Genomic DNA, 12,500 nt, shown 5'->3' with positions numbered 1-12,500 from the left:
TGTCAATGCCTTTGACTACAAGTGGATTGTCTTTGGGTCTTTCTCAGGCGATACAAAAGCATTACATCTCATGAGCTTTGGCAGCTGTCTTTGCAGAGGGAGCAGACGGCAGCAGAGTTCATAGAGTCCAACCACATCAAGTAAACCCTAGAACATTTGACATTACTTTTATTTGTTTGCAAATAGTAAATGCAACATTTGCAATTCATGCTTACCTCAGCCTCCACATCTGCAGTAGAACACAGCGCAGGAAGCAGCAGCCTAAACCCGCCGGCCTGTGCATACAAACCCAACCTCAGGATCTAGGAGTAGGGTTTAGGGCTTAGGGTTTGTGTTTTAGAGGGTCGGGTTTAACGCAGGCCGATTCGCTTCGAAGACCGGCTTGTCCCCGACAAAGACTTCGTGAAGGAGTGGGAAGCTAATGGCTACACCAACTCCACTAGAAAAGGCAGCAGGTGCGCTGCTGCTGCTGCTGCACTGCTTTTGCTGCCCTGTCGAATCTTCTGAGATGGTGCTGCTGCTGCTGCTGCTGCTGCTGCTGCTGCTGCTTGTTCTACCTGTTCAATAACTGTCATTTCTATAATTGCTGCTGCTTCTGGAGCACTTGCTGCTGCTGCTTGCTGCACTCTGCTCTGACGGGCCACGTGTGCTGCACGGTGACAAAGGCGCCCACGGTGGCTTTGCGAGCTGCAACAGAAGTCAGACAACTGCAACAGCAGCAGAAGCAGCAAGAAATCATTAAAATTGAGGGAATGGAAGGGCTGCTGCTGCTTTCAGGGAAAGGGTGCAGGGCGTGTTGGCTGACCGCATTCGTTTCCGCGAGGTGTACATGCAGCTGCAGCAGCAGCGGGAGCAGAAGTGGCAGCAACACGGTGGCTGCAGCAGAGCACTGTGTCTTTTGACTTCTCAAGCAGGCATTGATGCACTGCTGCGGTGTACGTACACCCCCTTTGAGGAGGCCAAGACAATGAGTGAGCAGCACGATGCTGCTGCTGCTGCTGCTGGTGCTGGTGCTGTTGCTTCGGCTTCCGTTGCTGCTGCTGTCGTTGCTGGTGGTGGTGCCACTTTTGTTTCTCTTCTCCCTGTCACTGTTTGTTACCAACCTGAACTTTTTTTCTTTTCAGGCTATAGCGGCAAGAAGAGAAAAAGAAGTCAGGCGGGAGCCATTCATTTGCACTGTTTAGAGCTCGCGGCTTCGTGTTTAGGGTTTACCATCGAGCATCAAGAGCTGGGGTCAAGGAGTGTTGAAGAACCCTTTGCAGAGCAACAGTTGGATATCTGTAGCTGCAGCGCTTTCGCCGTCTGAGAGCGTACAAGCTAAAGAACCTAGGGTTTAGGGTTCCATTTGGGGTTTAAGCTAGGGTTTAGCGCTGCGGTGTTGAGGGTTTCTTGTGAGACAGGCGAGGATGGCGGCGATGGAGAGTTGCCTGGTGCGATTGCAATCAGCGAGTTTTACTCTATCGATGGTGAGGGTTTAGGGTTTAGAGTTCAGGGTTTTGGATTTAGAGTTCAGGATTTAGGGTATAGTTTCCAGGGTTTAGGGTTTCAGGCTCACGCTGCCACTTGAAGCTCTTGGAGCTCAGCTCTTTGACGTTTAGGGTTTAGGGTTTAGGGTTTAGGGTTTAGGGTTTGCGGCGTTATGTGGTCTGCGCAGGCAAAGAAGACAATCAAGAAGCGGCGGTGAGTGTTTTTGTTTTGATGGGTCTTTGCCTTTCTGTCTTCGCCAAATTGCTGCTCCTGCTTCTTTGCTGCAGCAGCAGCAGCTGCTGCTGCTGCTGATGCAGGAGCTGCATCAATGCGAGCAGCAGCAAGCTGCTTGACCCTGTCATGCTGAACTTTCTTTGCGTCTCAGTCTCGTAGATTTTGACTAAGTGATTCAGGGTTAAGGGTTTACGCATTAGGGTTTAGGGTTTGGAGTGTGTGTTGTGAAAGAATTACTGCTCTGCAGACACAGGAAGCCGAAGCCACAGCCACGTGGCTGTGTCTTTATCCAGAGGAGCCGCAGCAGCAGCAGCAGCAGCAGCAGCAGCAGAGCGCGCCTGACGTGGCTTCTTTTCTCACCACGTTCACGGCCCGGGCTCGCCAGGGCTGGAGCGAGCAGCAGCAGCAGCAGCAACAGCAGCAGCAGCAGCACCGTGCCACCTGGGTTCCGTCTGCTGCTGCAGTTGCCTGGAGAGATGAAATGCTGCAGGGATTGCAAAGAGGAGAATATAATGCAAGACCATCTTGCTGGCTATACCCTCTCAGGCCCTTAGGTGCGCAGAACATCCCCACGAAGTGCGGCGTTGCTGTTGCTGCTGCTGTTGCTGTTTCTGTTTCCTGTTTCCTTTGCTGCTGCTACTGCTGCTCTAGCAGACTATGGAGGTGGCAGTGGATGTGCAGGGGCTGGCCCCAATGCTCCTGCTACTCCGGCTAGGGTTTGTGTTGCTGTTGCTTTTGCTGCCTCTTGCATCGAAGCCGCTGCTGTTTTTGCCGCTACTGTTCGGTCTCTGCTGCTGTTGCTGCCGCTGCTGCTACTGCTGTTGCTACTGCTGCTGCTGCTGCTGCGGTGAACTTCGGCACTACGGTTCGTGTCGCGCTTCTTTTTCTTCTCTTCTAATTGGACTGTTTCTTCTTTTCTTTTCAAGACGAGAACACTAGAATGAACTCGACAATGAAGTTGAATTGGAGTCAAACACAATGCATTCAATGAGTTGAGAACATCAGAAACAATGGGCAAGAACGGGTGGGGTTGTTGTTATTGCTTTCAGTTCCCTACACAGTGCAAATAAGCCGATTTGCTGATGACCGCCTTATGACTGTTGTGGGACAGCTCCGGCACCTGCTGCCGTTCCTAGTGCCCAGTGAGTTCGCTCTTTTAGGGTTTAGGGTCTAGGGTCTAGGGTTTGCAGTTCAGGGTTTGACGCTGAAGTTTCGCTGCTGATGCTCTTTCAAAGCCAAATACGGACTTTTCTCTGCCAAATTACCCTTTAAATTCCTGAGCTGTGGTGTTTTGCTTTGTTTTGCTTTCTTGTTCGTGTTCCTTTCTGCGCTCTTCTCATTCCCAGATGTTTTCAGCTTTTTACTTTTTCAGTTTCTGCACTTGCCATCACATCTTCAGCAATTCGCGTCTCATTCTCCCATTCCTGGTTTCTACTTTTTACTATTTTTGTGCAGTTTTATTTAATTGCCAATCAGTTGCCCCACCTGACATTAATAATGCATTTTCTTTGTGGCCGCATGCACTGCTGCTGCACTGCAGCTGCTTCGTCATTAGGGGCTGGCTGCTGCCTCATTGTTTGTCTCTTTTGTTTCACTACATGCTATTTTGTCTGCTGCTAGCCCTGCGGGTTCCTAGTTGATGGCTGTTGCATCTTGATCCGCTGCAGCATCAGCCGCAGCAGCAGCAGCAGCAGCAGCAAGTACGCTACCAGCAGCAGCAGCAGCAGCAGTAAGAGTGCCAGCAGCAGCAGCAGCTGTCTGATTTGTTGCGCTGCAGTCTCCATTGCGGACTTTTTGCTGCTGGAGGGCCGGCCCTCTGCACTGGGTGAAAAACTGGGGGGGCAAGAGCTGCCGCCCAGCAGCAGCATAGACCTGTTGTTTGCACTGAAGCAGTTAGAGGCCACTCCGGGGGGCCCCTCAGTGGTATTTTCTCCAGGGTCTTCGAGAAGGGGGCCTGCGGGGCCCCCTGAGAAGGACTTCCCAGCCATTTGGAGAAAGAAGTACCCTGTTTGCGTCGAGATCAGCAGCTGGGGGGCCCCCCTGGCTCTCCCGCTGCAGCTGATGCTGAGGCGGCACGGCTGCAGCTGCTTCGTCGTCCTGAACCTCCCGCTGCAGCAGCAGCAGCAGCAGCAGCAGCAACAGGAGCACAGGAAGCAGCCTGTGACCCGGGAAGTGCTGGAAGCTGCAATTCCCAAGGCCGGGCCTCTCTTAGGAGTCCAAGAAATAGATGTTTTGTCCGCATTCGCAAGAGGAGAAACAGCAGACTATATCAAACGCGTCAGCTGCCACAACTAGGGTTTAAGGTTTCAGAATTAGGGTTTAGGCTTCGGATTCAGGCCTCCGTTTTTATTAACGTCTGCAGCAACTCGCATGAAAAAACACAGGTGTCGGGTAATAGCGTTAACGTTGTCCGGCGAGACTTCAGGATTTACGGTTTAGGGTTTAGGGTTTAGGGTTTAGGGTTTAGGGTTTGGCGGCTGCGTGCAGCAAGTGCAAGAGAAGGTGTTGTCGAAGCTGCCGGGCGATGGAGCCTCTTTGGTGTCATTGGACATCACCGGAGTGCAGCACTGGCGGCGCGAAGAAACAGCACAAATGGAAGAAGAAGAAAAAAACAATTTCGAAAAAGGAGGGAAAAAAAGAAGACAAAGAGGACTTGTTGTTCAAGTCCACGAAGAAATCGCCCAGGCCGAGATCGAGGCGGGGCTGCTGCTGCTCGCCCAGATCTTTCAGGTTTGCTGCTGCTGCTCCTCTTCTTTTGTCTTTTCCTTTTTTCTTCTTAAAATGGTCTTTTTAAATTCGAAAACATTCACCCAATTTGCCATTTTAATGCAATTCAAAGCATGCAGAGCTATTTAACAATTGCTTCGGTTTTTTATGGGGGTCTTTTGGGGAAATTGATTTTGTGTTTTTCCCCGGGGTTGCTGCTGCTGCTGCTGCGGTTGCTGCTGCTGCTGCCTCTGCCTTTGTTGCAAAGCTTGCCTTCCGGGGGCACGGATATTTCTTTGTTTCTCATTTGTTTTCTTTGGAATTCAAGAATTTTTTTTTTGTTTTTTTGCATTCTTGAGCTCTCTACAGTCCAGCCCATGATTTTGTTTGCCCCGCTGCTGGCCCCACGCTTTTGAACGGTCAATATAAACAAAAATAAAGGCACATGCATGCATGCGTGCATGCTTGCATGTTTGCATGCATGCATGCATGCATGAATGCATGCACGCTTGTATGCTGGCATATTTGCATGTCTGCGTGCTTGCACATGCATGCATGCATGCACGCATGCACGCATGGATGCGTGCTTGCGTGCTTGCATGCATGCATGCACGCACGCATGCATACATGCATACATGGCTGCGTGCTTGCCTGCATGCATGCATGCATGCATGCGCTGCGTGTTGCGTTTCAGGGGCTGCTGCTGCTGGCTCCCGGCGGCGACTTGCTGCTACGAGTGCACAGCAGCTACACGCGCTACACTGCGTCTTTGCTGCTGCTGCTGTCTTTGTGTTTTGGCTCCAGCTGTCTGTACAGGCCGCCCTCAGTGGCCTGCTGGAGCGGCGAGGGCTTCTTCCTCGGAAGAAGCAAAAGAAAAAATGAAACGGGACTTGTGCTGCAGCTGCTGGGCACCGCCTGGGGCCTCTTGGCAGCAAAACACAAGGCCGAGAAGGCCTCGCCAGCGCATGCAAAGCCCCACAGGCTCGGCGGCGAACCCAGCAGCAGCAGCAGCAGCAGCAGCAGCAATCAATTCAGATTTAAGGTTGGAGCCGATTTCGTGGACTGGGGGGGCCTCACCGCCCACTGGGCACTGCAGCAGTGCATCAAGGCCAAGCTGTACACAGAGCAAATAGCAAACAGGCGCGCAAACCCCAAATTTCAATTAAAATTTAATTTCATTCTAGTTTTTTTAAAATTTAATTTCATTCAAGCTTTTGGACTTTTTAATTTGCCTCTTTATTCAGTTTTAACTGCGTTTGCATCGTTTCATTCCTTGCTCTCCTAATTGCTGCATCTTCCGTTTTAATTCTTTTTAAAAAACTTCTTTTCATGCTTTCACGCAGCGGTTTTGAACTTTTTTCTTTTTTCATTTGCACTGACTACTTTGCAAATAAAAGAAAAGGTGAAAGCCCGGTGTATGTAGACCCGGCCGTGCCGCAGTCTGCGCTGTACGTACACCAGGTGGATCCTCTCCTACAACGACAGCCTCCTTCGCCAGCAGAAAAAAGAATTAACAGAACGTCTAGAAGCTTTAATAGCAGCATCTCGTGCTGCAGCAGCAGCACAGGGACCCCGCGTGGGGGCCCCTGCGGGGGCCCCTGCGGGGGCCCCCGGGGGGGCCCCCGCCCCCGGGAAGTGCCCAGGAAGTACCTCGGGGGCCCCCCTTTTGCCCAAAGCTCGTGCTGCTGCTGCTGCTGCTCTGAGGTGTCTCAGTCAACAAGACCGCAGGAAGCAAGTGGCTGTCTTCTTGAAGTCGCAGGGAATTTTGGGTGAGCAGCAAAATGGGCTCAAGCCGGGCTGGGGGCGCTAAGTACACAAAACGTTAATAGTGTGCATGCATGCATGCATGCGTGCATGCATGCATGCATGCATGCGTGCCTGTGGTGCGTGGAGGGCATTTTTAGTGGGGGTGGCGCAAGTGTTCTGTCTGTGTGTGCATTTTGGGTTTGTTTTCTGTTCCTCTTTTCCCTGCATTCGACTTAGGGTTTGGTGCCCAGGGTTTAGGGTTTAGGGTTTAGGGTTTAGACTCTTCTGCATGCCACAGTGGTATATTGACATTTGCACCTTGGTGCTGTCCACATATGCATACAATTGCATGTATTGAATGCATGCATAGTTGCATGCACATATTACGCACTTTATTATTTATGTAGCCACAATGTTATATGTGCATATACATGCACGCGTATTATAATGATATATATTATCACCATAATATATATTACCGTTATAATGCGCATGCATGCATGCACAGACAACATGCACACCAGTGAACACCATATATAAACACAACTACATTTTAAAATATATTTATAGAGTAATAGAAATACAAATAAATCCAAAAGTGTCAAATAACTTCCCCTAAAGGTGTCAGTACACTGCGGACTCTGCGGTGTACGCTGAAGTCTTGCATGTGCTGCGGTGTACGTACAGACCTGGCAGTTCGCAAGGACTCTCCTTACCACCAGTGTTTGCCTTCTTCAGAAACAAAAGAAGAAATAAATGAAATAAGTGAATGGGGATCAATTCCTCTGGACTCTGTAGACACCCTGGCACTCTTAGCAGGCGCTCTGCCCTCTCTGAGTGTACAGGCAGCTGCGGCAGAGGAAATTTGGATGAGCGCCTGATGCTGCTGCTGCTGCTGCTGTTTTGCCGCTGCTGCTGTTTCGCTGCTGCTGCTGCAGTGTGGGCAGCGGTGGCGCTGCCGTGGCAGCGCTGCAGCCGCTGCAGCAGCATGTGTGCAGCTGTCTGTACACCGCAGTTGCTGCTGGTGGGCTGGCGCTGCCAGCAGCAGCAGCAGCAAGCCGAAAAGTGTCATTTCTTCTAAAGAACTTTGTCTTGAATTTGAAACATTTGTGTCTTTCTAGATATTTTTGAGCTTCCTACTTCGTCCTCTCCCCTTTCCAAAACTCTCAAATTCCAAGTTTGGGATTACGACTAGGGTTTGATCCCCACTGGTGTTTGATTTCGATTAGGGTTTGCTTTCGATCAGGGTTTGATTCGGATTAGGGTTTGAAAGGGTTTGAACAAGATAAAACAAAGGCAGCAGAGAGCTGCTGCTGTGAAGCACCCCGAAGGCTTCGGCTGCAGGCCCCCAGCCCCCACACATGCTAAACCCTAAACCCTAAACCCTAAACCCTGTAACCTGGTTTGGCCTTCGCAGCCTTCGCGAGACACATTGAGCTGTGAACCACTCTGTACATACCATCTGTTGCTGCTGCTGCTGCTTCTGCTGCAGCAGCTCACCGCAGCAGCCTACACACTTTCTACTTCTGCGCGGCCCCTGTTGCTGCCGCTGCTGCTGCTGCTGCTGCTGCTGTTGCAGCAAGCCAGCCTTGCTGCAGCCTTGCTGCAGCTCGGCTGCAACTGTACTTTGGCTTTTGGCAGCTGCAGCTTCGAACTAAATAAGAATCTAAAGAATGGAGAAAACGAAGTGCGCTGCTGCAGCAGAACTAAGCTGCTGCAGCACCCCGCGCTGCTGCAGCACCACGCGCCGCTGCTGCTGCAGCGCAGCAACTACTGCAGCAAACCGTCCTTGTTGCGCTGCTTGCCGTGAGCCTCTCCCCGCAGCAGCAGCAAAATGTCTTCTTCCATTTCCGAAGGAGATTGTCTTGGTCCAAAATATTTAAAAACTTTTCCTTCTTTGTCCAAAAGAAACTTTCCAAAGTTCCACCCAATGGCCTGCAGCTGGCCCTTCGAGTACAGCTGCGGCGCAGCAGCAAACCCCAAACCCTCGCCAAACCCTAAACCCTCAACCTCGCTCAAAAGCTAGACTCAGACACCAAAATCACAAAAGCCCTAAACCCTAAACCCTAAACCCTAAACCCTAGAGCCTCCCGCGGAACGCTTAAGGCTACACTTGCATATACGCAAAAGTGCTTTCTAAACCCTACAGCCTACCCATATGACTGACTCTATGAACCAAAACCCTAAACCCTAAACCCTAAACCCTCGAGACCAGAGCCCTCAACCCCCGACATGAGCACCTGGAAAGCTCGCCAACGGCCCCACGGCTCATTCCAAACCCCTCTCGAAAACCCCCAAACCCCAAACCCCCAACCCTAAACCCCAAACCCTAAACCCTGAACCCTCACCTCGTCCGTGTTGAACTTGCAGTACTGGAAAATGGGGTTTGCGTTGGGCCCGTTGACTTCAGTGATTGCGAAGATTGGGAAGTTGGCATTAAAGCTTTTGTAAACTTCGCACATCTTCTGAGGGTCTTTTTCTTCTTGCTGTTTGAACTGTAGCGTGGGGAAGGCCAGGATCTGCGGTGTACGTACACCCCACAGCAGCAGCAGCAGCAGCAGCAGCGGCAGCGGCAGCAAGCAGAAGCACACAGCCGGCAGGTCAAGACAAGGCAGCAGACTCCCCGCTGCGGCTGCTGCTGCTGCTGCTGCTGGTGCCTCGTTTGCCTCGGGTGCAGCTGTGTGTGATGGCGCTTGGTGAGGGTTTAGGGTTTAGGGTTTGGGGGACCTCGAAGCCCTGGTCTCCGTATTTTTCCTTGAGGTCGTGGAACTGCTTGAGGTGCTGCTGCGTGAAGCCGCACTTTGTTGCAGTGTTTGTAATCAGCAGCACTTTTCCTTTGAAGTCTTTTAAAGGAACTTCTTTTCCTTCGGGATCTTTTGCTGCTAAGCTCCAAAGATCAGCAGCAAGCAGCTCGGGGGGCACTGCTGCGCTGCGCCAGGCGGAGAAGAGCCACATGGTTCGCTGCTGGCGGGTCACTGCAGCAGCAGCAGCAGCAGCAGCAGGCGCGGTAGCAGCAGCAGCAGCAGCAGGAGCGCGGGAAGCTGCCCAGCAGGTGCGCGGCAGCAAACGAGAAAACACCCGAGGCGCTGCTGCTGCTGTCGCGCGAGTCAGAAGCATAGCGCGGAGTTGCTGAGACGGGGGCGGGGGCAGCGGCAGCAGCAGCAGCAGCAAATTGGGGTTTCGGGACTTCAAATCAAGAAGCAAAAGGAAAGAAATAGTGCGAAAAAGTAAAACACACTCACACACTTGGAAGCTGCCCAGGGTCACGCTAGCCGCGGCCGCAGGAGCAGCAGCAGCAGCAGAGCAGGAGCGGCAGCAGCGGCTGCCGCAGCGCCGCAGCAACCGCTGCCACTGCTGCTGCTGCTGCTGCTGCTGCTGCGGCGTCGGTCTGTCGGTCTTTTCTGCCGCTGCAACTGCTGAATTTGCAGTTTATTGCATTTTGCAGAAGAGAAAAACGCGAGAAAGAAAGCGCGGGCGCGCTGCGGGTTTGGCGTGGCTGCGAAGCCGCGTGCGGCGAACCCCACAGGCTGCGTCGCTTCGAAGGGGAGTGTCTGGCGGGCATTTGCAGATTTTCTTGGAGGAGTAGAGAGCACTTGATAAATTGGGAATTGGGGGAGAAAATGGCGGCGAAGGAGTCGAAGGGCGGGGAGAACGCGCTGCTGGACGCGGCGAAGAACTTCATGGCGGGCGGGGTGTCTGCGGGGGTGTCGAAGACGATCGTGGCGCCGATTGAGCGGGTGAAAATGCTAATTCAAACTCAAGATTCAATTCCAGACATAAAAGAAGGCCGGGTGCCGCGCTATACGGGCATAGGGAACTGTTTCGTGCGGGTTTCGCGGGAGCAGGGCGCGCTGTCGCTGTGGCGGGGGAACCTGGCGAACGTGATCCGCTACTTCCCGACGCAGGCGTTCAACTTCACCTTCAAGGACACTTTCAAACGCATTTTCCCCAAGTACGACCAGAAGAAGGAGTTCGCGAAGTTCTTCCTGGCGAACGTGGCCTCGGGGGGGCTCGCGGGCGCGGCCTCGCTCACCGTGGTCTACCCGCTGGACTTTGCGCGCACGAGGCTGGCCTCCGACGTGGGAAAGGGGGCCGCCAGGGAGTTTTCGGGTCTGCTGGACTGTTTGCAGAAAGTGTATTCGCGGACGGGCTTTTTGTCGCTGTACCAGGGCTTCGGGGTGTCTGTACAGGGCATCGTGGTGTACCGCGGCGCGTACTTCGGGCTCTTCGACACCGCAAAAGCAGTTCTTTTTTCCGACAAAACCAAAAGCAACTTGTTCCTGAAGTGGGCCGTGGCCCAGAGCGTCACCGCCGCCGCAGGAGTCGTCTCTTACCCCTTCGACACTGTGCGCAGGCGCATGATGATGATGGCTGGCCGCAGGGCCACTGAGGACATTCAGTACAGCTCCACCTTCGACTGCTGGGCCAAAATTCTCGCCCAGGAAGGGCCCCGCGGCTTCTTCAAGGGCGCCTGGGCCAACGTCCTCCGCGGCGCCGGCGCCGCCCTCGTCCTCGTCTTCTACGACGAGTTCCAGAGGCTCCTCATGTGAGCGGCTGGCTAGCTGCTGGCTAGCTGGCTAGCTGGCTGGCTAGCTGGCTGGCCGGCTGGCTGGCTGGCTGGCTGGCTGGGTGGCTGGGTGGTGGGGGGGGTGGCTAGCGGGGGGTGAGGGCAGGGGCAGGTCCCGGGCTGGGGGCTCGCTGGCAGCTGGCTAGCTAGCTGGCTAGCTGGCTGGCTAGCTGCCTGGCTGGCTAGCTGCCTGGCTAGCTAGCTAGCTGCTTTGAGGGGCTGTTTGTGTCGGGCGCCGCCTTTTGGACAGCTGATTCAAAATTCAGCTGGAGGCGGCGCTGCAGCCCCCGCGAACTTTAACCGACTTTCCCCTTCAGGGGAAAGGGTTTAGGGTTTAGGGTTTAGGGTTTAGGCTGCCTGGAACAGAGCCCGGGTATTAGCAGACCGGTGAAGTAGTTGGAGCCGCAAGCCCGCATTATTGTTACTATTATTGTTACTATTATTATTAATTATTGTTGTTACTGTTTATTATTACTATTGTTGTGTTTGTTTGATTTGGTTTTTTACCCTGCTTCTGCTGCCGTTGCTGGTGTGTACGTAAGTGAGTGTATTTAGCACTGTTTAGCATTATTTGTGTCTAACTAACTAGCTAGATAGCTAGCTAGCTAGCTAGCCAGCTAGCTAGCTAGCTTCATGTATTCCCTATTTACGTGCAGCTGCCTGGGGGGCCCGGGGGGAATGCTGGGGTTGTGCTGCTGCAGCAAGTTGGCTGCGGAGGGGTCCCTGGTTGTTTTGCCGCAGCAATTTTGTCTTTGCCACATTTGCTGCAGGGCAGCAGCAGCAGTTAGTTGACTTTTGCTGCTTTTAAGCCTTTCTGTGTTTGCTGCTGCAGCAAACCCTAAGTTTGCTGCTGCAGCAAACCCTAAACCCTAGACTCCCCGTTGCTGCGGTGCCCGCAGCACCTAACTCCGAACAAATTAATTAACTGAGTTTAATTCATTAAATGCAATTAAATTTTATAAAATTAATTCCATTTTATAGAATTAAACTGCAAAATGGAGCCCAAGAGCAGCCCCCCGCTTCCCTGGGGGCCCCCCTAGGGGCTCCCCTTGGGGCCCCACCCCCACCCCATCACCACCAGCCCCAGCGAGGCTCCGGCATTTTGGGCTTGCGCAGCGCGTAAATGGAGAAAAGGTTCGTCAATTAGATTAAATTATTTAAATTAATTAATTTGAATTAATTTATTTTCTTTTTCACCGCAAAACGAGGTCTGCAGCCGCCTGCTGAGCCCCAGCCGCCAGCCGCCACGTCTCACCCTCGAATTGTTGTTCTCTTGACTTTGCAAACAAAAGCCCCAAGTTGTCTTTTTCTTTTTTTCCGTTTTTTTCTATAAACCCCCAAGCAGCAGCAGCAGCAGCAGCTGCAGCAGCAGCAGCAGCAGCGCAGCAGCAAAAGTGGGAATTTGAATTGGGCTCGGGGCTCTTGTTCGTTTTGCAGCTCCTGGCTGTCTGTACACTCCAGGGAGGTCCCCAAGGACTAGGGTGCCCCTAACACTTTAAATTTAAGTTCTCACGGCCGAGGGTTCAGGGTTTAGGGTTTAGGGTTTAGGGTTTATGCCGCGGGCCACACGTGGGGCCCGGGGGCGGCCCCGCGGCCGCGGCCGTGGGCTGCGTCGTTTGGGGTGTACAGACACCTCAAGCAAAAGAAGAAGCCCCAGACTTCAGGAAATAAGTGGGGGGCCCTCTGGCTCTCCTCCGCCCAAGGTGAGCACTCCTGGCTAGCTAGCTAGCTAGCTAGCTAGCTAGCCATGGGATCTAGCTAACTAGCCAGCGCGGCTAGC

At 52.9% G+C, this 12,500-nt stretch overlaps 3 protein-coding genes across 3 annotated transcripts in view; 2 read left to right on the top strand and 1 right to left on the bottom strand.

The window, feature by feature from the left end:
• ETH_00011570 (ftsJ-like methyltransferase domain-containing protein, putative) overlaps window positions 1-7,034 on the top strand; it is a gene marked incomplete at both ends in the record, with an annotated part of 10,600 nt that extends 3,566 nt beyond the window's left edge. The window contains 12 exons of the mRNA XM_013376538.1: window positions 48-140; window positions 360-455; window positions 778-971; window positions 1,401-1,466; window positions 1,655-1,680; window positions 1,949-2,255; window positions 2,751-2,843; window positions 3,479-3,978; window positions 4,189-4,431; window positions 5,102-5,523; window positions 5,869-6,176; window positions 6,841-7,034. Of these exons, the coding sequence (XP_013231992.1) occupies window positions 48-140; window positions 360-455; window positions 778-971; window positions 1,401-1,466; window positions 1,655-1,680; window positions 1,949-2,255; window positions 2,751-2,843; window positions 3,479-3,978; window positions 4,189-4,431; window positions 5,102-5,523; window positions 5,869-6,176; window positions 6,841-7,034 (2,542 nt within the window). The remainder of the gene's footprint in view (window positions 1-47; window positions 141-359; window positions 456-777; window positions 972-1,400; window positions 1,467-1,654; window positions 1,681-1,948; window positions 2,256-2,750; window positions 2,844-3,478; window positions 3,979-4,188; window positions 4,432-5,101; window positions 5,524-5,868; window positions 6,177-6,840) is intronic.
• Window positions 7,035-7,923: 889 nt separating this feature from the next.
• On the bottom strand, window positions 7,924-9,270 carry ETH_00011565 (glutathione/thioredoxin peroxidase, putative; the record flags this gene model as incomplete). Its single annotated transcript, XM_013376537.1, has 3 exons — window positions 7,924-8,112; window positions 8,502-8,672; window positions 8,881-9,270. 3 exons carry the CDS (start codon window positions 9,268-9,270, stop codon window positions 7,924-7,926), a joined length of 750 nt encoding a protein of 249 aa, XP_013231991.1.
• Window positions 9,271-9,773: 503 nt separating this feature from the next.
• Window positions 9,774-10,703, top strand: ETH_00011560 (ADP/ATP carrier, putative; the record flags this gene model as incomplete). Its single annotated transcript, XM_013376536.1, has 1 exon — window positions 9,774-10,703. One exon carries the CDS (start codon window positions 9,774-9,776, stop codon window positions 10,701-10,703), a length of 930 nt encoding a protein of 309 aa, XP_013231990.1.
• Between the last annotated feature and the right edge of the window lie 1,797 nt (window positions 10,704-12,500).

Source organism: Eimeria tenella, genomic scaffold (assembly GCF_000499545.2).
Source record: "Eimeria tenella Houghton genomic scaffold, Eth_scaff37, whole genome shotgun sequence".
In the NCBI taxonomy this organism is placed as follows: domain Eukaryota; phylum Apicomplexa; class Conoidasida; order Eucoccidiorida; family Eimeriidae; genus Eimeria; species Eimeria tenella.
This window is presented reverse-complemented; position numbering and strand designations above follow the sequence as displayed.